This window comes from Carassius auratus, chromosome 6, assembly GCF_003368295.1.
Source record: "Carassius auratus strain Wakin chromosome 6, ASM336829v1, whole genome shotgun sequence".
In the NCBI taxonomy this organism is placed as follows: domain Eukaryota; kingdom Metazoa; phylum Chordata; class Actinopteri; order Cypriniformes; family Cyprinidae; genus Carassius; species Carassius auratus.
Window position 1 is genome coordinate 26,653,453 of NC_039248.1, and position 22,198 is coordinate 26,675,650.

Below are 22,198 nucleotides of genomic sequence, written 5' to 3' on the forward strand. Positions count from 1 at the left end.
AAACTAAACAAGATAAATCAAGAAACTTGTAGGCTTGGTTATTGATGCAGGCATGCTGGAGCTAAACTCTGCAGGACGCTGGCTTTCATTGTATGGAAATGAGCGTGAGAACTGCTAAACATTGTGTTTTAGGTTGCACACAACAAAAGAGACTCATCCAGGTTTAAAACAACATGAGAGTGTATTAATAACGAGCATTCGGAGTTGATAAGCGCTTTGCATCCTGAAAGCAACACATAAACTGGTTTCTCTACCTCGTTCTGTGCTTTGGACCATGGATGGTTGAGGAAGTGGTGGCCCAGGTCTCGGATCACAAACTGGCCGTTTTCAAAGCTGTTTCAGAACAAAGGAATAAATGACACTGGAACTTCTTATGAACTGATGTTAAACTGTTGTATATCTGATCCGAGCTCACCCGTATCTCTGCTGAACTCCTCCGGCACAGGGTGCATACAGGTTATACATGTTGAGTCCTGAATTGTAGACTATATTTTGAGCTGCATAGACCTAAAGATTGATAGGAAGATGAGAGAAGATTCATAAAGAACATTGAATCTTAAGACGTTAGTAGAGCATTTATTAACTTACAGAAGTCGAGCAGTTCACATCCTGGTTATCGTAGAAGTTACACACTCCATCTTTGCAGCAAAAAGTCTGCAGTCATTCCACAGGCTATGCATAAAAAAATACAATTTATATTGTTTGCATGTGCAATATAATGTATAAGAGAGTGCATGTTAAATAGAGCCACATGAAGAGTGTCAAGAGGTGAAATAAAAATCAATAAATCACACCTGCTCCCTAGAAGTCCATGATAGTACGCAAAATAGATCAGTGGAGTTGTCATTTAGTTCATAACTGGACAAGCCGTTTCCTACAGCAATCCCCTTTGAGACACAAATACACACCACGTCATTCACTCTGCTTCCTCAGTGTCTGAATTTATTATGAGCAATACAGTCAAAATAAATCCCTCCTACCTGTAAATTAATGCTGCTGTCCTCCAGCACGACCTCAGCAAGCGTTGGGATGTAAATGCCTCCGTAACTCTCGCCGGTCAGGAAAAACTCATTCTTGCTGAACTCCGGAAACAACCTGAAAAACTCTTTCAAGGCCAAGTAGTTGTTTGTGGCCACCTGGAAAGTCAACGATTATATGGTTATCATTTTGGTTTTTGATCATAAACAGTTTAATATATATACACACACACACATCTTTGTTTTCTTCCCCTTAATATGATTTGAGTCATACCTCTGTGTCATTGGTAGTGTACTTCTTGTCATCAGAGTAGGAGAAGCCGACACCTGCTGGTGACTCCAGGTATAAGACATTGCAATCTGGAAAAACAGCCCATGTTTAGTTCAATAAAGCTGGTTTGCTACAGCCAAGAATGAAAGAGCATAAGAGCATGTGACTGGCTTAAACAAGAGTCATAGTCCAGTTACCGAAACTGAATGCAGGACTTCCTCATTTCACACCACAGAAATAACTCATGGGTTAATGCTATAGTCGGTGTAGAAGCCAAAATCCATACCTTGTTCCATGCATAAGGATTATATTCTAGAGTTGCACCGTCATCTTGGATCTGTGGATAACCAGAGAAGGGATAAATGCATTAAAGCGTTTAAATATTTTAATAAAATTAAATGTTTTTTAAGTGTTGTAATATCTGACCAGGAAAGGTCCGTGTTCTGTGAGCAAACCATCCAAGGAGCTGCATCCCGGTCCTCCGTTGAGCCACAGAACAACCGGACTCTTGGCCGGATCTTTCTCAGACTCAACAAACCTGAACAACAGGAACACAATAATAATGTTGGACATTTACATATGAGAATTTCCCAAACTATTCTTAGGGTCATTTAAATGAAAGTGAAAGCTGGACGGTCCAGCGCACCAGTAGTGAAGGTGTTTGTTATCTGCCACATTGAAGTATCCAGAATAATGCTTGAAGCTGGGCTGCTTTGAAAGTCCAGGCAGATATTTGATCTCATCAGCTTCTGGAGCTCCAGAAACCTCCTCCAACAGCCCCAGCAGCAAACACACCAGCACAAGATGCATCTGAAACACAGCAAAAAACACACCAGACGCAGACTTAACCTTCTTATAGAAAACAAAACTCATCAATTATAAAAACCTGAAGCAAAGAGGCTAACAAAACCCAAAGGGGGTTATATAACCTTTCATGCAACTGAGTGCACTAATCAGGAAATTGAGGGTTTGTTCTATAATGACGGTGGAAATGTGACGCGTGGACGGATATTATTCTGCAAACGAAAGATTAAAATAATTCACAGTATTGTTATTGTGTTAGACTTACCTTTCCAGGTGTGGGAACAAAACGCTTACCGGCTAAGTAAATTGTTTAAGTAGTCCAAAAAAAAAAAATCATGTGACTTTAACTTCCCGTGATGGAGACACGTGATGTTTTCCGTCCACGGTGTCAAAATAAAAGTGCACTTTATTTAAGCAGTCAAATATTCTAAAAACAAATAAAACAATCTATAAATATGAATATATTTTCATGCTTATAGGTAATGCAACGATAAATAAAAAAAGGTTTACTATTGATACAGATACTATGTACTTCTACATGTATTATTTTTATTTTGTATCTACACATCAGTCTAAATAGAAACTAAGGAAACACACAGACAGCACAATTATTTGTGTGAGCCGAGTCAGTAGGTTTCAGTCCAGTGTAATACATTAACTAGTAGCCTATTTTCAGGAAAAAGAAAATCCTTTTGACCCAAACACAAGAGATCATTTATAATAAAAATAAAAATATGTATTATTTTCACTATTCAAGAATGACAGCAAAGGGATAGTACTTTTTAAATCAGCAGTATGCTCATCAAATTAGGTTTTGTTTGGGTCATACTTAGGCAATGCATGGTGATTTTGTCGAAGTAGTTTTAATAATAATTTCAACCATAAACAGTTTGTACAGTACACAGTGAAGTTAAACAACGTTCTTCCAGGACAAAGAGGCAACAAAAACAAAAATTAAACAGAGTAACAAGAGATTATACAAAATTTAACAGAACATAAAAGGACTATACTATACAACAACATTAATGCAGTATCACACACATCAAAAAAAAAAAAAAAAAACACAGTAAAATGAGTCACAAACCCAATACACAAATTCAAGGCACTGTCAATAACACTGATCGTACCAATAGCGTGATAATAATAATACCCTATATATTATTATTATTAATAATAAAGATTATTTTACCAGAACTAAATTCATCCTAGTTTAATAAACTAAATGTTATTAAATATAAATGACAATGAAAAGCAGATTTTATGGGAAGAGATGATAAGGTGGTGCAGTTCAGTCTAAAACTTTTACTTTGGAAATTGTGGGAATTAATTCCGTTGACGATCTTCCCCAGTTGGCGTTTTTGCATCCGTTAGCTGCTTGTTAATCAGACAACGCTTCTATTTTAGTTCTTGGTGCAAACGATGGAAAAAACGATCAATAAAAAGCTAATAAACCGCTGATGATTTAACTGCAAGCGCTTCGTTCGTTCAACTGTGTGACGCGCGTGCAATCAAAGGGGAGACAGATTTCGAAATAAAAGTGCACATAATTTAAGCAGTCAAATATTCTAAAACAAACCTAAAACAACCTATAGATAAATAAATATAATTTTTTTTCATGCTCATATTGAGTCCGGTATTGAAAATACATTATAAACACTTTTTTTGTGCTGATTTTGTGAAGGTAATGCAACGATATATAATAATAAAAAAGGTTTACTATTCATACTTAAATTTTTCAGATACTATGTACTTCTAAATTTATTATTTTTATTTTATATTTGCAAATCAGTCTAAATGGAAAATAATAAGAAAAAAAACCCCATCAATATTCATTTGTACAGGAACCGGAATTGTCGTTTACAAAGGAACTTGAGAGCTGGTACTTTTATTTTGTAAACAGCGCCAATCAACACGGTTTCTAAGCAACTCGTAGTTCCGCACAGAATCACCGCAAGGTTGCGGCAGTTTTCCGAGCGGGACTTTCGTTTTAATTTCTCGAAAAACGGGACGACACGAGAGAATCGCCGGACAGTTTCCAGGTTCCGATGGTAACGGTAAGACTTTGTTTCCACGATCTGACAAAACCTTTCGCATGAATCGAAATTTCTAGACCTCCGGCTGCATTCATTGTTATAAATGTAAGCTAACGTTAGCTTGTTTGCTGCCATGGTGTTGGAAGCATCGATTGCGGTTTTTTTATTTGATTATTGAAAGCCTTAAATGTCGTTTTGGTTGTAAGAACACAGCTTTAGAATCGTCAAACTCGTACATTAACGCACACGATTATAATGAAATTAAAGCAACGTTAACGTTACTGTGCGGAGCAACATGGCGCCTGATCGAATCCCACACTGGACGAAGTGTGCACGGTTTTCTTTACAGCTTCTAAAAGGATGGAATATGCACGACACGAACGATTTACCCCCCAGGAGGTACGTTACGCGGTCTTTGTCGTTTGCTGTAACACGCGCTCGATTATTTTACACCGTTTGATCTCGCGTGACGTCACGACACGTTCACAAAATGTCGGAAGGTTTGTTGTGGCGCCAACGAGGATGCTGTCGGTTTTTACCATGGTTTTCACTGTTTCTGCCTTTTGAATCATAAACAGTGGAGCAAATATGACAATGGAGGATTATAGACAGTGTAATAGATTAATAAAATACGTAATCGCGCGAATTCTATAGTAGAAGTTTTAAAAAAACGTTTTACAAGCCATACTTCTTGAATGTCTAACGTTCAAGCATTAATATTAATAGGAGTAGTAATAGAGTGCCAAAATACTGTATTTTAAGATTTTTTTGTTATTTAAGCCTCTTTTACTTGTCGTCCAACGCCTGTTTATTAAAACACATTCTAAACACTAAGATACATTAACATGTATAAAATCCTATTTGATAATTTTCTTTCGAATTAACTTTATTCATATAGTTTAAAACCTTAGAACTCTCCCTTTGAAATTTGTCATAGAAAATGCTTTTTTTTCAATTTTCTTTATTGGTGCACACTTTTTCAGAGTACAACACATAGTATAATATTTTATAATCTAATAATATAAAGTTCATGTTTTCACTCTCCGTTGTTGGCAGTTGATATTCTTGAGGTAGAGTCGTCTGAAAAAGATGAAAATCATTTAGGTGGAACGACCAAAGTTCATGTTAAAGTATTGAACCGCTTTGGAAACTCCGGGGATAATATCATGGTTTGCAATTTACCAAAATGTCCGCAGAATGCCAAAGTGGACCAGAAGTCTACAAAATCTGTGAGCTCTTACCGTCCAACTACTATGATGAAAACACAGTAAAAAGCGAGCCAAGAAACTGTGCGACAATTGCTTGCAGATGTGCGTTGTAGTGGAAAATTGGTCTAATGGCAAATATTTGACATTGATACCCCTTGAGCCATGATGTCCAGTGTATTTTTGTTGACCTACTGACTGGTTCACCAAGTGTCTCGCCTTCATGTTGTTGAATTTTTAAACTTTGGACAGCCTGCAGGAAACTTTTGGGGAGCATTTTATGTTTATCCCCAAGAGTAAGCCTATTCATGGATTTGACGTTATCTTCAACGAACACCCGCTTATTTTCCGTTGCGTGCTCTGTGGAAAAAAATTGTGGTCAGTTCTTCCAACAGGTTTTACCTTCCTCTTCATCCAGAATCTTTCATCAAATACTTCAGAAATGCAGTTCATTTAAAAAGGCAACCTGAGGAGCTTCTTTGCGTGAGACTTGAAGTGCAGCTGCAAAATCCAAGGACATCTATGATCACTAAGCCAAAAAGTTCATTTATTTTCAGCAATTTATTTTGGCGTGAGCGACCGAAAAGTGTTCATATGCCAATTGATAAGGCATCAAAACACTGCACGTGAATTAAACCATATTTATAATTCTACTTGTTGCAAAATTTCTCAAGTTTGTCTTTGAAGTCAACATGAAACTATTGGCATAGTATTTAGAATTAAGTGGGATTTTCATTTAGAAAAATTAATAATGATCAAACAAATCACTTTACATTCAGATATCAAGATGTCTAAGAAAGTAAATGTGGTCGATTTTGATTTCATGTTGACTTCTGCGGTGTTTGTTTTTTTTGTTGTTTTTTTTGCTTTGCCCAGTCATTTTACTTCTGGAATCTCTCTTTTCTTACATGTCGATGCATCATCAATTTCAAGACCTTGGGGGAAATATAGCTAATCAAATAGTCTTGTAACTAAAATCAACTGCAAGCGTTCCTTGAAAACGGGCCATTGAACCTAAAGTTCGTAGAAGCATGTCGCACAGAAGAAGCCGGAGTAATACGCCACCCTCGTACACCACCAACAGCAATGACCCTCGTGACCTGGAGCGACGGATTTTTGTCGGAAATTTGCCAACGGCACACATGGCGAAGAAGGACATGGAGGATCTGTTCAGGCCATATGGGAAAATACAGGGTTAGTAGCGTACAAATTCAAAGCCTTTTTAGACGTTTCGGAAAATGTTAAGTGTTCACTCCAGTTTTAACTGGTTTAACCCACAGTTCTTTAGACGATAAAGGGCTACTACTACTACTTACATCTAAAGGCTTTGGTTAGAATTTGCGAAAAGCAAGGGAAGCTTAGGCCAAAAATCCACCAGTAAGCGTTTTTTTTTTTTTTTTTTTTTTTTTTTTGCGCAAAACGAAAATGATTGTTCCCTTTTCCAGCTTTGTCCCTGTTTCGTGGTTATGGATTTGTGCAGTTTGAGCGGGTGGAGGATGCGGAGGCCGCTAAAGCCGGACATAACGGCCGAATTTATAGAGGTTATAAACTAGGTAAGGTCTGACTTGGTATTAAACACTGGAGTGATTACATTCTGGGAGTTGTTACATTTAAGTTTTAAATTTTAGCTTAAGAGAAATAAATCATAGGATGACCAGTTAATTATACTACTGTAATAACTCAAATATGGTGAATCTAATAAAACCAGACTTTCCCTTAAATCTGTTCCTTATGCAAACTGCATTTGTTTTTTTCTTTCTTCAGAGTTTTTGTACATGTAAAGGTATTCGGAACGTATTACAAATGTAATATATTGGTGTTGTATGACTTTCAAAATTGAATTGATATGCAGATCCAATGTTTTCCCATTTCTCTTGTTCTTTTCGACAGCTGCAATTATAATCTTCTTGACTGTATAATTAAAATTATACAATAGTATCTGAATTTTGATGCCATTTATTGATTTTCTCATGCTATAATTTGTATTTGTAATCTATTTGTCCAAAGCGGCAGTTATTGTTAGTAGTCTGATAAGGTTTAATTTGAGAGGGGTTTAATAAGTGTTTGCAGCTAGAATGTCAAATATTGCCGTACACATGATGCACAGGTTCACAAGATCCTTACTTAAATTTCAACTGCTATTTAAATTTTGGAAATGCTTACAATTTAGACCCAACTTGTCTATTTTCATCTGATGCAGAATGTCAAATGTTCATCCTCGAGTGAAAGAAAAACTCTTTTGGCTCTGAAATATTTCCGTCTTTTGTCATATTGAATGTTTGGATTGGTTTATTTGCAGATGTAAATATGGCAGCGGAGAGACGACAGAATAAACCCAGGTCAAGCCCTCCACGCAGGTAAAGTATCGCTGGGGTTTTTGCTAATGAAGACGACCTCTATCGAGAATTTTGGTAAACATTTTTCCCTCCAGAATGGAATTCATCGAAATGCATAAATATCGTTGTCGAGTGAGCAAAAATGGTTCGGCCTATTCTTCTCGTGACTCTTCGGTTTTTAGTTTGTTCTATTTTTTTCTTTTTTCATCACTTTTAGTTGTGTCAGAATTACATGAAATAAAGCTGAAAGGCTAACTTGAGTACTTTTTTCCCATGGTGTGTCTTTGTCTAAAGGGTGTGTTACTCAATCTTTTCACTTACTCTGCACGTTTTTTTGAAATCGTCCAACGACAAATCGCTGCTTCTTGCTTGTCGTCTTCGACACTCCAATTAAAACACCTCGGAAGTTTGTTTAATATTAAAATGCATCAAAACATAACCAAGAACCTAATGATTTCATCTACTCAAGTGGGATGGAAACAATTAAAACTAATTTAAGCAGTTGATTCAATTATTGCATGTTTATTTTTGGAGGTTGGTGTTTTTCTTTCCATTCAATTCATCATCACCACCTCAATTTAAATTGAAAATGAGACTAATTATCTTGCAGTCGTGGAACGGTGCGGTTACATTGCGTTGGTTTATCTTAAATCGGTTTTAAAATTAAAAACTCAAATTGCTTGCTTATAATAAAAATAAAATAATGCTGCCGGCAAATCAGCGTTTTTTTTTTTTTTTTTTTTCACACTTTAAACCTGCTGTTCATTTTACTTAAAAGTAACTTAACAGATGGACCCTGGTTTTCATGGTTACTTCAAAAGATAATGTTTGACATCTTACCCATGACATTCATTTTTGGAGAGCTATATTTAGAATTTGCAAAGAGAAATTGTGATTTTTGTCACCGATAAGATTAATTTTCGGTGCCATCCTCTCATGGTAGCGGGACTCTGAAATGAACTCTAAAAGCACTGAATTGATTTTCTGGTAAAAGAAGTTTACATTTGCCTAGTGTTTTTGTTTTTACAGTTTTTCTAACAATGTCTTATAAGTAATTGATGTTAAACTCTCAGTGAGTTGTCTAGAGCTGTTAGTTTTGGGGGGGTTAAGTGTTTAGTTTGGCATGTGTTGATTGAGGGTATTTTGTCTGTTCAGGCCTGCCAGCTCTTATGGGGACAGTCGAGAGCCCCGTCCTCGTTCTCGGTCCCCGGTGCATGGGCGAGATTCTCGAGACCACCGTGACAGTCGAGAGATGAGAGGCGATAGCCGAGAGCTGCGTCCTGGTCCACCTCGAGAGCATGATGCTAGAGGGCCACCTGAGGAGCGATACAGGGGCTCAGAGAGCAGGGAGAAAGATCCTTCCTACAGGTGCACTCAATGCATTCGAGCTGTTTTTTTTAATATATAGCTTTTGTTTTCCTGTGTTGTAACATAATCTAAACAACATTACTGTGCTTCCACAGAGATGAAGGGTATGATCGTTATTACCGTGGAGGAGAGTAATGACTATTATCGGAAGAAAGATGAGCCGTATCCTGAGCGTTATAGGGAACCCTGGAATGGCAGGAGAGAGTCTGAGGGTTGGTTTGATTGTTTACAACCAGAATATAAAGCAGATTTATTTAATTAAGAAAACTATCCTATTTATAGATCAGTATTTTTTTGCATTGTGCTCAAAGTTGTTTATACTTAAAATAAAAACACTTGTTACTTGAAATAACTTAACTAAAAAAAGAAAAAGAAAAAATTCAGCAGCATTGGCAATTCAGTGGGTTAGTTTTAAAGCGAAGCAAAGTTTCACATGCACACAGATTTGGTCATAGATGGAGCAGAGGAGAGTATATGTGAAAACTTAAGAGTTTGGTTCTGAATTTACAGAGGAGCGGGTGCGTCCTGAAGAGCGCCGGCGAAACGAACTTTACCGGCAATATTATGAAGAGCTGCAGAGGCGATATGATGCCGAGAGACCAGTGGACTGCTCCGTCATAGTAGTCAACAAGCTGCAAAAGTGAGTCATGTGACTGTTTTTGAAGTGAATCAGCTGTTTTCTTGGAGAAATGGTTGCATTTTCAGCTCCGTGTTTGTGTGCAGGGAATATGCCGAGACGGTGGGCAGGCAGGTTCGGGATCTAGGAATGGTGGTGGATCTCATCTTCCTGAATACAGAGGTGTCACTGACCCAAGCTCTGGAGGATGTGAGTCGTGCTCGTACACCTTTTGCCATCATCATCACCCAGCAGCACCAAGTACACCGTTCCTGTACAGTCAACATCCTCTTCGGGACTCCGCAAGGTGTGTGTCCTATTGTCCACTTGCTCATCAGCTTTAAGCTGGGAAAATTCAATGCAATTAAACAGCACAGCTACTCAAAACCAGCCCGGTGTTGATATGAGATTGCAGTACAATAAGTTATAATCCACATTTTAGATGACCACAGCATACTCTTGTTGCAGAGCACAGGAACATGCCCATGCAGGATGCCATGGTGCTGGTGGCCCACAACTTTGACTCCTTTAAAGTTGAACACCGTGCTAAAGAAAGGGACGAGCTCGTGAGGAAGGCGGCAAAGATGGCTGATGAGGTGTTGATGAGGGAACCTGACAGAGAGGGTCACCCTGCCTCCGTCCTGACCCACATCACGCTGCTGTCCGAGGGCAGGTATGTCAGCAAATACTAGAATTCAGAAGTTTGGAGTCTGTAAGATTTTCTGCTTTTATTTGATCATAAATTCATTCAAATGCTCAAATATGAATTAAGTGTATATTTCAAAATGTAATTTAGTCCTGTGATACAAAGATTCATTTTCAGCATCATTATGGGCTGTGTTCACACAGAGATGCAGCCCTCAGGAATGTCAAAAATAATAATAAAGCACAGCACGAAGCTATCGGTCTGTCTACAACAGCAAGTTATATGCATGTATATCATCTATGAATATTCATTGATTATATTCATTGAATGATAAAGTTAAACGTTCCTAAATGGTGACGTTTCAACATATCTGGAGCAGTTGAATGTGGCATCTATACATATCTATGATGCCAAATTCCTGTTGTAAACAAATGCTTGCTTGCCCCGCTTCTGAGGTCTTCTGAAGGGTCCACTGTTTTGGAACTGATATTGATGAGCGGCGTGACATGGAAAAGTTGTAATTCTTTAACTTGCAACTTCATACACATCCATCTAGCGTGTGTTTAGACAACCATGGATAAGTAGCACAATGGAATGAAAAACTTATTTTGTATAAACAGACCCTTACACCATTTTTCAGTGTCACATGATCCTTCCGAAATCATTCTATGTTGATTTGCTGCTTAAGAAACTTTTTACAAAAGTTTTTCTCTTGTAGAAATATATATATTTTATGAATACCAAGTTCAAAGGAACGTTTGTTTGAAATGGAAATCTTTTGTAACATTATAAATGCTCTTGTCACTTCTGATCAGTTTAAAATAAAAGCATTAAAAAGTATTTTTTTTTTGTAATGTGCTTCTGTGTTTACTTAATAGTTGAAAAAAATATTTTTAACTTTTCACTTTAGATTACATGCTATTTGTTTGAATTTGTGAATTCAAGTATGGAAATTTTTTTTGTCAGTAGAATTTGTTTTTTTTGCTGCATTATTGAAATTGGCATTAAACTTTGGACATTTTACTGGTGTTAAATGTCAAATATAATTGATTAATCTTTGCATCTCTCAGGTTTATGACTCCAGAAGAGTTGGCCAGGCTAATTGACTATCTGAGAGACAAACGTGATCGTCTCGTCCGAGGCACTACTGACTCGGGTAACTCCATACAGCATTGAGTTTAAAAATGCCTTTATTATGCTTTACATCTGGAGCCTTACCCCTCACCATTTTTATTCTCTCTAGTTGCACACCCTCCACCAGTGACCCACGAACCCTCTCAGTCCACACAGCCTCTATCTTCTCCAGCTCAGCCTGCATACAGCAGCCTGCCCCTTCATTCCACCCACCTGACCTCTGCGTCCGCCCCCTCCGCCACCAACCAACAGCAGGAGCTCCAGGCTAAGATCCTCAGCATCTTCAACAGCGGCAGCGGCACGTCTTCAGTGTCCAGCCCTGCTCCGGCGTCCCAAATGCAGGGTTATTCTTCGAGCCTCGGCCCTCAGAGTGCCGGACTCCAGTCTTCTCACGCCGTCCCTGCTGCCACCGGCATGCCCAAAATCGCTGCCGTCCAGCCGCAGAGCAGCATGATGAACCCTCGGCCTGCCCTGAGGCCTCCTGGGGCTCGTATGGCCGGGCCGACAGGCACCTCGAGACCGGCAGCCACTACAGGCACTGGCATCAACTTTGACAACCCCAGCGTGCAGAAAGCCTTGGATACGCTCATCCAGAGCGGACCTATTAACCACTTGGTGAATATGGGATCTGTGGGTCAAGGGAGCCGGTCAGCACAGGGAATGGGTCAAAGCATGGATCCATCGCCCATGTCCCATTATTCCCGCCATTACTGAAATGAATAGATCTGATACGAATCGAGAAGTCTGCATTGCTCTGAATGATCATAAATTATAATTTTTTTGCTCCTGTGTAATTTGTGAAGAAAAACGAGTTTTGTGAAGTCATAGTTTTAACGGTTTATTTTATTTTTTACTCCTCTGATGTGTTAGAAGAAACCTTTACAGAGCATGATTGATTGTTTAATGTATCAATAAATGAGAGAAATTCTGTTGTTTTATATGGAATTGGTGCATTGTATATACTAGCCAACTTCTGACTTAATAAATTCATTTTTAGATAAAGACATTTTTGTCTCTCTTTAATTTGTTTCTCTAGAATATTTCTGTCCTACCTACAGATTTCCCCTTTAATTTGCAGTCTGGATGCAAAGTTGTGGAAAGTCAAAGCCAGTCTTGAGATTTTGGGCAGTTGAAGGTGATCTCACAGAAAGTCATGTAGTGTACGACGAGCACAGATTGCTTTTTTGTTTTTTGATTTTAAAACTGATTTAAATTGGTCATGCATCTAATGCAATCTTACAATAAAGCTTTTTTTTTTGCTTTATTGGCATTGAAGTTTCCACTATGAACTTTTAACCCACTCATCTGTAAATTCAGAACCCCACCATTGGAAAATGTTTATGCAAACTTTCTCTGCACTGTTAAAAGTAAAAAGGTTTTTTATTGGCATTTATGGTCCCATAAAGAACCTTTAACGTCCATGGAATCTTTCAATTCCGCAAAAGGTTCTTTATAGTGGGTAAAGGTTCTTAAGATTATTAAAAAGTTCTTCACACTGAGAAATAAAATGGTGAAATTTTACTAAAAGGTGCTTTGAGAAACCAAAATTTTTTCTGTTGTATTCCTGCAAAAAAACTTTTTTTTTTAATATCTATTTATTTTTAAGAGTCGCAACAAGGCACGTTTTTGAGTGTTCAGAACAACTTATGTTCTTTAAGTTTTTCTTTGCAGCATTTTTCGAATTTGTAATCGCATGATGCTGTGTTTTAAAATCTCTTCATATTTTGTGTATTCTAGCATTAATTAATGGGACAAAGCATGTTCTTCCACGTCAATCTAAGTTTTTGCTTTGTATTTATGCTGCAGAAATAGCATTCCACACTGTGTGCATGCAATACCCAAGATGACGTGCTATATTTTTCCAAAATGTATCATATAAAACAGCACACAGCGCTGTAAATCCAGTTCTCAGTAAAATATCAGTTGCTCCAAAAATCCTGGTCCACGTGATGTTATATTAAATGGCTGTGATTGAATGGCATTGTGCAACTTTCACATACAGACCTTTTTTATGTTTTTTGTTGTTGCTGGTTATGCCTGGTTTACATCAAATGCCAAATTCAACCTTGTTTTAAAATTAAAACACTAGGATATGAATGTTTAAACAAGTATAAACAGTTTTTCACAGAGGAAGTATTTCTCAACACTTACTGTCTTCGCTCCAAAATCCAGCCACAAATGCTCTTTAGAAAGGCCAGAGGTCTTCTGTGAATGCTTTCCTGAGACGTCTTGAATCGATTGACTTTGCAAGAAATACTTCCCCAACATGAAAGTGAGCTGGGTTCAAGATGGTTAACTAGTCAACAATGAGGTTTACTCATTAGTCTAGACGTTTGTTTCAATATTTTCAGCAAGTCCAATGCTTTAGCTGACAGTTTCTCAGTAAAAACTCCTCAGAAAAGTACATGAATCACGGCCAGTTCAAGTCATGGAGTCTCTACTAATGAGCTGATGATATTCAGGTGTGAAATATAAATGGCATCCAAAATGTGGTGTGTTGAAGAATCTCAGGACCAGGATTTTGAGCCTTGGAAAACCTGCTTGGAATAAAAACTTGATCATATAATCCGTAATAAAATGGTATTCGTTTATTGCATTTTGTGCTGACAAATCTATAAAATGGAATGGGAGTTTTGCAGAAGCCATAGAGATAAAGCATTTAAGATAAAACTACATTATTTTCTTTATGTACCATGAAACACAATAGATAATACTCATCATTTATCTTTTTAAAATATTCAACTTGCACTGACACAAAAAATAAACACCTCAACACTAACTAGTTCCGTAATATTTACAGGACCCACATCCGCTCTTGCCTGTGGTCCCAGATCTGCTTTGTGTACGTCACTGTACACACACACACACACACACACACACACCTGAAAAACATACAGGAGCACACTACATGGAAATATGACCATTAAACCCTGAAACACACAAAAAAGAAAATCGCTTTTTTTCCACTAAATTTCCTTTCAAATGTTCATACAAATGTTTCCATTTCAAATGAATCAAAAACAATCCTGAGGGATTCTCTCATGTTCCATGTAAAACTTATGTTCTGATCTAGAATTAACAGCCCTATCGTTTGCAAAGCGTGAAATCAGTAAATTGCCCAAAGCGAGCCATTCAATAAATCACATTTTTGCTTTTCAAAGAAGCAAAGCCAAGACAAAATGGGATTTTGTTCATACATTTTCCTTAAAGTCGTCTTAGATTGTTTTTTGTTCAGCCATATCCAACTTGCAGTTGTGCTGTAATAAAGCGATAATCCATCCAATCTGCTTTTCTAGTCATAGTAGTAGGGATTTAATTAATAATAATTAAATTGATTGTATTTTTAGGCAGTCAAATTATATGTGAGCAACACTGAAATTTTATATTTTAGTGAATATTTTTAGTCCTTTCGGCTTAATTTGAGTGTTTGAAATTGGCCCTAGAATTAATCATTAGATTTGTCGTAATATAAATGATTAAATGTATATATAATATATTGTGTATTTAAGGCATATGTACAAAATGTAAATTATTTTACTGCTAAACAAAACAACCCCCTCAAGTTTCTTTTTATTTCATTCAGAATGACAGTTTGCAATAGACTAAACGCATACCCAGGTTAACATAAATAACTTTGGTAATCAGTTCTTTAAATATATTAACTATATATTAAAAGTAAAATGGTCATTGTCTTGGCTATAAACTACCTATAGTAAAAACAGACCCCTTCAACCAATCAATATCCATTCACACTAAGATAGTGGATCCAAAGAAACCATTGTGCACAACAAGAACACCAAACATCTGGTAAAAATAACACATTTACAATTAAATAACTGAAATAAACTTGCTTGAACGTAATACTGTATATCACAAAACATTTAAATATTTATATATATTTATATATCAGCTTGTTCAGGATAATGTGCATGCGTTGAACAGGACAACGGACCCAGGTCCTGGCTCTATTTCAACTGCTTCAGATGGATTTGATTCAGATTTCAACATTTGGACTTTCACATGGTTCACGTGCATTAAGAGGTGTACTGTTTTTATTTTTTCAGTTTATTTTACTAAAGATACTGGAATGTCAAGAAAAGGTGTCTTCAGAGGTAAATATCATTGGAGTTAACTAAAAAATAAAGGACTGACAGTCTAATGCCTTTTTAAACTATATTTAGGTGCTTAAAAAATGTAGAAACCAAAAGTTATCTGATTTGAAGAACCTGTAGAAAACATCAATAATTTTTCATACAGCGAGAACCTAAAATACAGCAAGCAACCTTCAGTTTCAGAGAGTTTAGAATTAATAAAATGAAGTGAGATTCCCATTTTTATTTATATTTTTTTGGAAAACATCCAATGTCATGGGTCAGAACCAAGTTATTCAGAGCCCTTTTTTTGTTTCTGAGATGTATCGAACGCCTCGATATTCCTTGGCGAAAGAATACACCATTTTTTTTTTTTGCTACACACAAGCCAGGTATTCATCGTGAGATACTGAAGAAAAGAAAAAGATTGTGAATGTGTCCACTGTCAGTTTGAATAGAGCCAAGCCCAGCAGTGGAAGCGCTTGTTTATAGTCTTTTTATACGGTGATCACATCGAAACAGTGCTTGTAGGTTCGGAATGACGTAGGGAGTGAAAAGTAGGAGGAATGGAGATGTTACCACATCAACTCAGTGATTCGTATTAGAAATATATCTTCTTTTTCTTTTCTTTTTTTTATACATCTACGTGTACTCTTTTCATCAATAATTACAAGAAATGCTAGAAATTCATGCCAAATAAACAGCAAGCACACAATTTTTTGTTTTGTTTTACAGCATAATAAAATCAATCTTCAGGTAGTATTTTAACGCAGCAAACAAAACTGTCCAGTCTGCGATAACTTGGCCGAGCGGCCGATGCAGTACACACTCTCGCCGCTAGAGGCATCAACGCTGAAATGGATCTGGCATGCTCATGATTCTGGCAACTCAATCGTCACTGTCACCATAGACGTTAATAATGTTAACTCGAATAAAGTGCATTTCTATCTCAGCCACCATAAAACAGATGTGACGCACACTCTAGCATACGAAACGTACCGATGAACTCTACGAGAAGCAGACTTGTGTACGAACTAGCAACTAAAATTACGTCATACGTACCATTTCCCATGGAAATCAATATTGCACGTTACCGTTGAAAACCAAAATGTTTATTTTTTCATTGTGTACTAAAAGCATCCTATCAAACACATCAGAGAACAACGACCCTGTAGCTACAGTATCCCAAGAGCGATATTATGTACAAAACCCAAATCAACAACACACAGTATCCTGCTACTCTAAGTTTACACGTAAGAACATTTTGCCGTTAAGTCGCGACAACAATCTGAATAAGCTGCCTTGACATTTTTCCAGAAACTGCTCTTTTCACATTACGAAAATCTAATTTTCCAACACACATCATGCAAACGAAGCGTATCGTAAGTGGTTTGTTAAAAACATCGTTGAGTGAACGAATTGTCGAAACGTCATCAGAGGCTCAGTCTACGCAGGCAGTATTATGTTAAAAAAACTATGTCGCGTTTTGATGCACGTTTTGCGTTTTGTTCAGATTCAGTGAACATTGTCGTCACTTTAAGTTATCACTTTTAATAGAAAATAAACTAAATAAAACATGATAAAGCTGATTACATAAGGCTGAAGTCGTTTTCGATGCAAACGCCAGAACTGATATGCAATCTTAGCGCCAGCCTCTCCCCTCGTAAATATAACTTTAAATATTTAATCTTTCGCTTTATGTACACGTACAGTCCATATCTATTCATACACTAGCAGCAGCATTCATCTTATGAGAGGTTTCCCATGTTTAAACATAAAATAATCTGTGATATCTTCATAAACTACTGTATATATTTTCTTACCAGTGAGAAGTTATATTTATTTATTTATTTATATTTATCCATATATTTGTATTTATATTTATTTTTATTTGTATTTATATTTATACATTAATATATATATATATATATATATATATATATATATATATATATATATATATATATTAATGTATATGCAGTTGTTGGTATTTCTGCTAAAAAAAAGACTATAAAATATCCTATATCTCTACAAAAATAAATAATGCAATGAATATATGATTTCCCAATTTCACATAGGTCTACATTACTCTAATTTTCTGTAAAGTTGCTTGGCAATGATTTGTATCGTAAAAAGCGATATACAAATAAACTTTAATTACGCTCTAAAAAATAGCCTACACTTTCTGATCTTCTTTTCTATGATCAAAACTTCATTTTCTTAACAATCTTGGGTTAATTTTGCATCTTCAATCTCATTTTGTGATTTTGCTAATGCGTTACAGTCGCGCTGCATAGAGTTCAGTTTTCCATAATGCTTTATAACAACTCAATCTAATGCTGCATTCACGTCACGTCACAATTACCGTAATTACAAAAAGACAACCGAGAGTCTATTCAGAGCTGTTTATGAACCCAGAAATGATGATTGAAAGCTTGCAGGTTGAACTGTAGCTTAAACTGTTAAACCGCTGTGATTTTCGGTGCTTTTATATAAATTCCAACTTTGATATGAAGTTAAAGAAATCAAGTTTCAAAGTCAGAAACTCTTGAGGTGAGTGCAGCATTTGCATTTAAAGTGAAATTGTTATCAAGTTTAGTTTCTATTGACAATTCACATTTTCTTTCACATGGCACGAGTGAAATCTAAATTTGGCAATACAATCAGATACCATAATGCTCTATATATAGCTCTGTGACATTTCTGGTGTAATATAATATAGATTTTGTCAATGATATAGCTAATTCATAGAGATTTGTCTGTAAAAGCAACAAACATAGAGGTTTTCTTTATGGCAAAATGGGAAAAAAGAAAGACATGGGCAACTTTCGTTTGCTCAAGGATGCAGCTCGCTCATTCACTCATGCAAGCACACACACACACACACACACACACATTCATTTAATGAATCCACAGAATCATTAAATCATTTGTTACACAGTGGCTGTCAGTGCAGGTTCAGTGCTTGTTTGGGAGGGGAGGTTTGGTACCGTAGTACACTTCAAGCCGCCATAGTGAAGCCTTTAGCCACCCAAAACACCCTGACCCTGTAAGACAACAGCGTTTCTTCACCAGAATCCTCAGTAACTTCACAATAAAAATACTACACTGATATTTAATAAATAATGCCTTATACACTATTTACATGACTTACTTTTTTCAAGCTTGTTCTTTCGCTAATTACAGTGTCGGTTGCACCGATAGACTATCACTCGCTGCTTTGCTGTCAAACAACAAGTCGCACACCCTGCCAGCCTTGTTTTTTTGGCACATATTGTGATGTATTTGGCAGGGGGATAGCTAGGAACGAATAAAAACATGGAGGAGGATGATTTGACAAAACAAATACACAACAACAGATCTCTGTGCAGAGGAACCCGCTTAAAGTCAACGTGAAATGCCGTTTGCAAACCATTTTGCTTCCGTAATGCAAGCATTCAGGAAGATGAGCAAAAAATGCAGAAGAGATATGATATAGAGAGTTGAGCTAATTTCATGTTTTGATTTAACTATGTTTTTTCTCCTGAATAACATGCACCGATCGTTGACGAAAGTAAATCATTCTAAGTTTCATTTCATGTTGACTTTAAACTTCACATTTCACATTATAGTATTAAGTTATAATTAATTCACATTTGACCAATCTTCAGACCGAAAGGATCGAGTTCAACCCATGGAAATCTTTTCCAGAGGTTGTCAGCCTTTACCAGAGCAGAAGTATTTCATCTCTGGTGTAGTTTTGAACGCCGATTCCTTGACTTTGCACATTTGTTTCTGAATCCTCTTCCTCGAAACAAATAGGTGAAAACAAATCAAGCCCAACCCACCCGCTTCTCCTGATTGGGTGGGAGTGGTGATTGACAGATGATGTAGGAAGGGCATTGAACAAATACTCACTGACATCAACAATGCACTTCATTGAACAGTAAAGTGTGGATCACGTCCATCATGAACGAGAGTAACGCCAAGAGCGATGTTTGGCCAGTGAGAGTTTGGCAGACCAGTAGAACGGCATTTTCTGAAGCTGGTTGATTGAAGGGAATTCTGGGATATTGCTTGGGCCACACTGGGGAAAGAGGACAAATGGGGTGGGATGACGTCGACTAGTTTCTTAAGAGTAGATGGTGATGACCTCACGGCCTCCACCACGCACGAGGAGGACCCGGTTGAGACCTTCGGTTAAAACCTCCATGAATTCCATGTCTGATTGATAGAGTCAAGGAAATCAGAGCTGTAGGAGATATGAAACAGACATACAGTACTACTCACACTACTTTTACAATATGTACTATATGGTGAACAGTATGTAAAAATTATGCATCATACGAGCCAAGGCTGCATTTATTTGATCAAAAATACATTAAAAAGAGTAATATTGTGAAGTATTATGATTTCAAATAGCTGTTTTCTGTTTGAATATACTGTAAATTGTACTCTGAGTCAAATCTGAACAAATTCTTATATGTTTTGCTGCATATAAGAAACATATTGTTATATTTTAGTAGTGTTGAAAACATCGTGTCGCTTAACATTTGTGTGGACACTGAGATACATTTTTACGTTCAGGATTCTTTGATGAACAGAAAGTGCAAAGGCACAGCATTTATTCATAATAGAAAGTTTCCTTTCCAGTTAAAAGCACTAATTTCTTTCATTAAATTAACTTTTGAACAGTGGTGTATTTGCATAGTTTCCCATAATGCAATGGACTCGATGTGACCATTTAAAATCAAAAGCCATTTTAAATTCTTGCTTGCCTCAATATTTTTTTGGTCTACCAAAAAAATGTCAAACTATTACACCAAACTGGATTAAAAAATAATGAAAGCCATAATAATTTTCGAGACAGTGTAACACAAAAAAATGATCAGGATACAGTTCTCCTCGGCGCTCCTGTTCTTGGGCGGTCCGGGCATGTTGAGCAGGACTAGTCTGGCCTCCTGGGATTTCTTAATAATGACTTCGTTGAGTCTGAGTGCAGTGTGCATGCGCCTCAGGTTGGACTGGTTTCTGAAAACAAAACCATCATCAACCATACGCTCATAAACATTCATCAACATCAGTGAGTGTGAATGTGTGCAATGCATCACTGTCAGATACTCACAGATTTTCCCACTCACTGTTGAGAAAGAAAGAAAGATGAGTGTAAATGTGTGCAATGCAAAACTAAACCTAAATTCAAACCTTTGCAAATACATTTTTAAATCAAGTGATTGTTTGGTGCATGCTGCACTCACGGTTTCATGTTGAAGAGGTCTTTGATGGCCTCTGTTGTCGTGGCTCCTATAGGTTTGGCCTGCTCTCCATCACACTTGGCTTCGGTCCATGTCATCTGAACGGCTGTGCTGGGGGTCTCGGCATCTGCGCTGGGGGACTGCGGTGTGGCCGGGGTCGGCGGGTTGGTACTCTTGTCATGAATGAGCTGTTCCTGTTGGGATGGGGACACAGGGACAGACTGAGAGGGCAGGACCGGCACATACGCACATATGGAGAATGTAAGGGCAAAAGAGGAGGAAAAGAAAACGTTAATGATCAGAAAGAGATTAAAACAAATAAACAAAGGAATATTTAAATAATAAAAAATCATAAATTATTATGAAATAAAAATAAACAATACAGTTAAATAATCACAACAATAATAACAAATGAGACTCCGATCACAATGAAAACGACTGCTTTATAATGAAAAATATTTTTATGTATTGACGTTCATTATTGCTTTCATTGTATTTCATTCTATTTGTGACAAACACAATGAAACTGACATTGTTTCATAATGAATAATATTAATTAATAAATCTTTTGGCATTTATTCTAAATATTGTAGAAACAAAATTTTCTGTAAAGTTGCAATGATTTGTATTGTAAAAAGCGCTATACAAATAAAATAAATTGAATCATTATTAAATTAATGAATAAATATAGAATTAAAAACATTTTAATTATATTTATAATTAATTATATTACATATATAATAATTTAATGACTTTTACTTTTAGAATTAAATTAAAAGACAAGTTAAATATAAAACTGAAATGACATTTATTCTCATTAAAATATGAAATAAATTTAAAATAAATAATTTGATAATTTACCATTGCTAGTTGTTTTATTATAATTATTTTCATAATATATATATATATATATATATATATATATATATATAAATAAATAATTCATACAAATTAAATTATTAAAATGGCATTTCTTATGACTAAAAATCGTTAAAATGAATAACTTTTAAAAGAGAGAGAGAGAGAGAGAGAGAGAGATGAATTCTGCTGTGTCTATTACTCTGAAAGGCATCACAAAAACACTGATATCAGACAGTCAGTCACGCTGAGATCACAGCATGTTCAACACAAGCGATGTGGCTGTTATTGACATGTAAACTGAAAACTGTAAAGCCATTCATTTGTTTCTGTGATATCTGAAGACATGATTATTAAAGGCACAGAATTGTCTGAAACAATGTACCTCCTCTTCTGGTTTCTCCTCTTTGCTGCTGGCCGCTGGTTCCTCGGTCACACTCAGCTGAGTCGTGACAGCCGCCGGGTTTTTACGGCGGATCGACCCACGAGAGCTGTCAGTGATGCTCTGGATCTGAAGGGAGAGGAATGATGAGAATATTAATGAGAGAAGAGGCCCCGCCCACATGCAGTGATGTCATGCATAATGAGGCTCAACATGCAGCCTTGGAGTTCAGCTGTAGTTGTA

The 22,198-nt window shown here is 36.7% G+C and overlaps 2 protein-coding genes and 1 pseudogene across 5 annotated transcripts in view; 1 reads left to right on the plus strand and 2 right to left on the minus strand.

The window, feature by feature from the left end:
* Positions 1 to 70: 70 nt before the first annotated feature.
* Positions 71 to 13,758, minus strand: LOC113105055 (lysosomal protective protein-like; annotated as a pseudogene).
* Positions 3,947 to 12,396, plus strand: LOC113104908 (nuclear receptor coactivator 5-like). The gene is given in 12 exon segments (XM_026266155.1): positions 3,947 to 4,106; positions 6,224 to 6,484; positions 6,736 to 6,843; positions 7,590 to 7,647; positions 8,782 to 8,994; positions 9,090 to 9,125; positions 9,127 to 9,206; positions 9,505 to 9,634; positions 9,718 to 9,917; positions 10,079 to 10,283; positions 11,327 to 11,412; positions 11,500 to 12,396. Coding segments are annotated over 11 exon segments (1,884 nt in total). The 5' UTR covers positions 3,947 to 4,106; positions 6,224 to 6,321; the 3' UTR covers positions 12,105 to 12,396.
* Positions 13,759 to 18,823: 5,065 nt separating the features above from the next.
* Positions 18,824 to 22,198, minus strand: part of LOC113104862 (solute carrier family 12 member 5-like) — a 129,741-nt gene continuing 126,366 nt past the window's right edge. For 3 of the 4 annotated variants that reach the window (XM_026266153.1, XM_026266149.1, XM_026266154.1), the window contains 5 exons: positions 21,959 to 22,084; positions 20,719 to 20,936; positions 20,586 to 20,600; positions 20,358 to 20,491; positions 18,824 to 19,684 (listed from right to left, as the gene is read on the minus strand). In XM_026266153.1, the coding sequence (XP_026121938.1) occupies positions 19,593 to 19,684; positions 20,358 to 20,491; positions 20,586 to 20,600; positions 20,719 to 20,936; positions 21,959 to 22,084 (585 nt within the window). In that variant the 3' untranslated portion in view covers positions 18,824 to 19,592. The remainder of the gene's footprint in view (positions 19,685 to 20,357; positions 20,492 to 20,585; positions 20,601 to 20,718; positions 20,937 to 21,958; positions 22,085 to 22,198) is intronic. The other variant, XM_026266152.1, reaches the window with a different exon arrangement.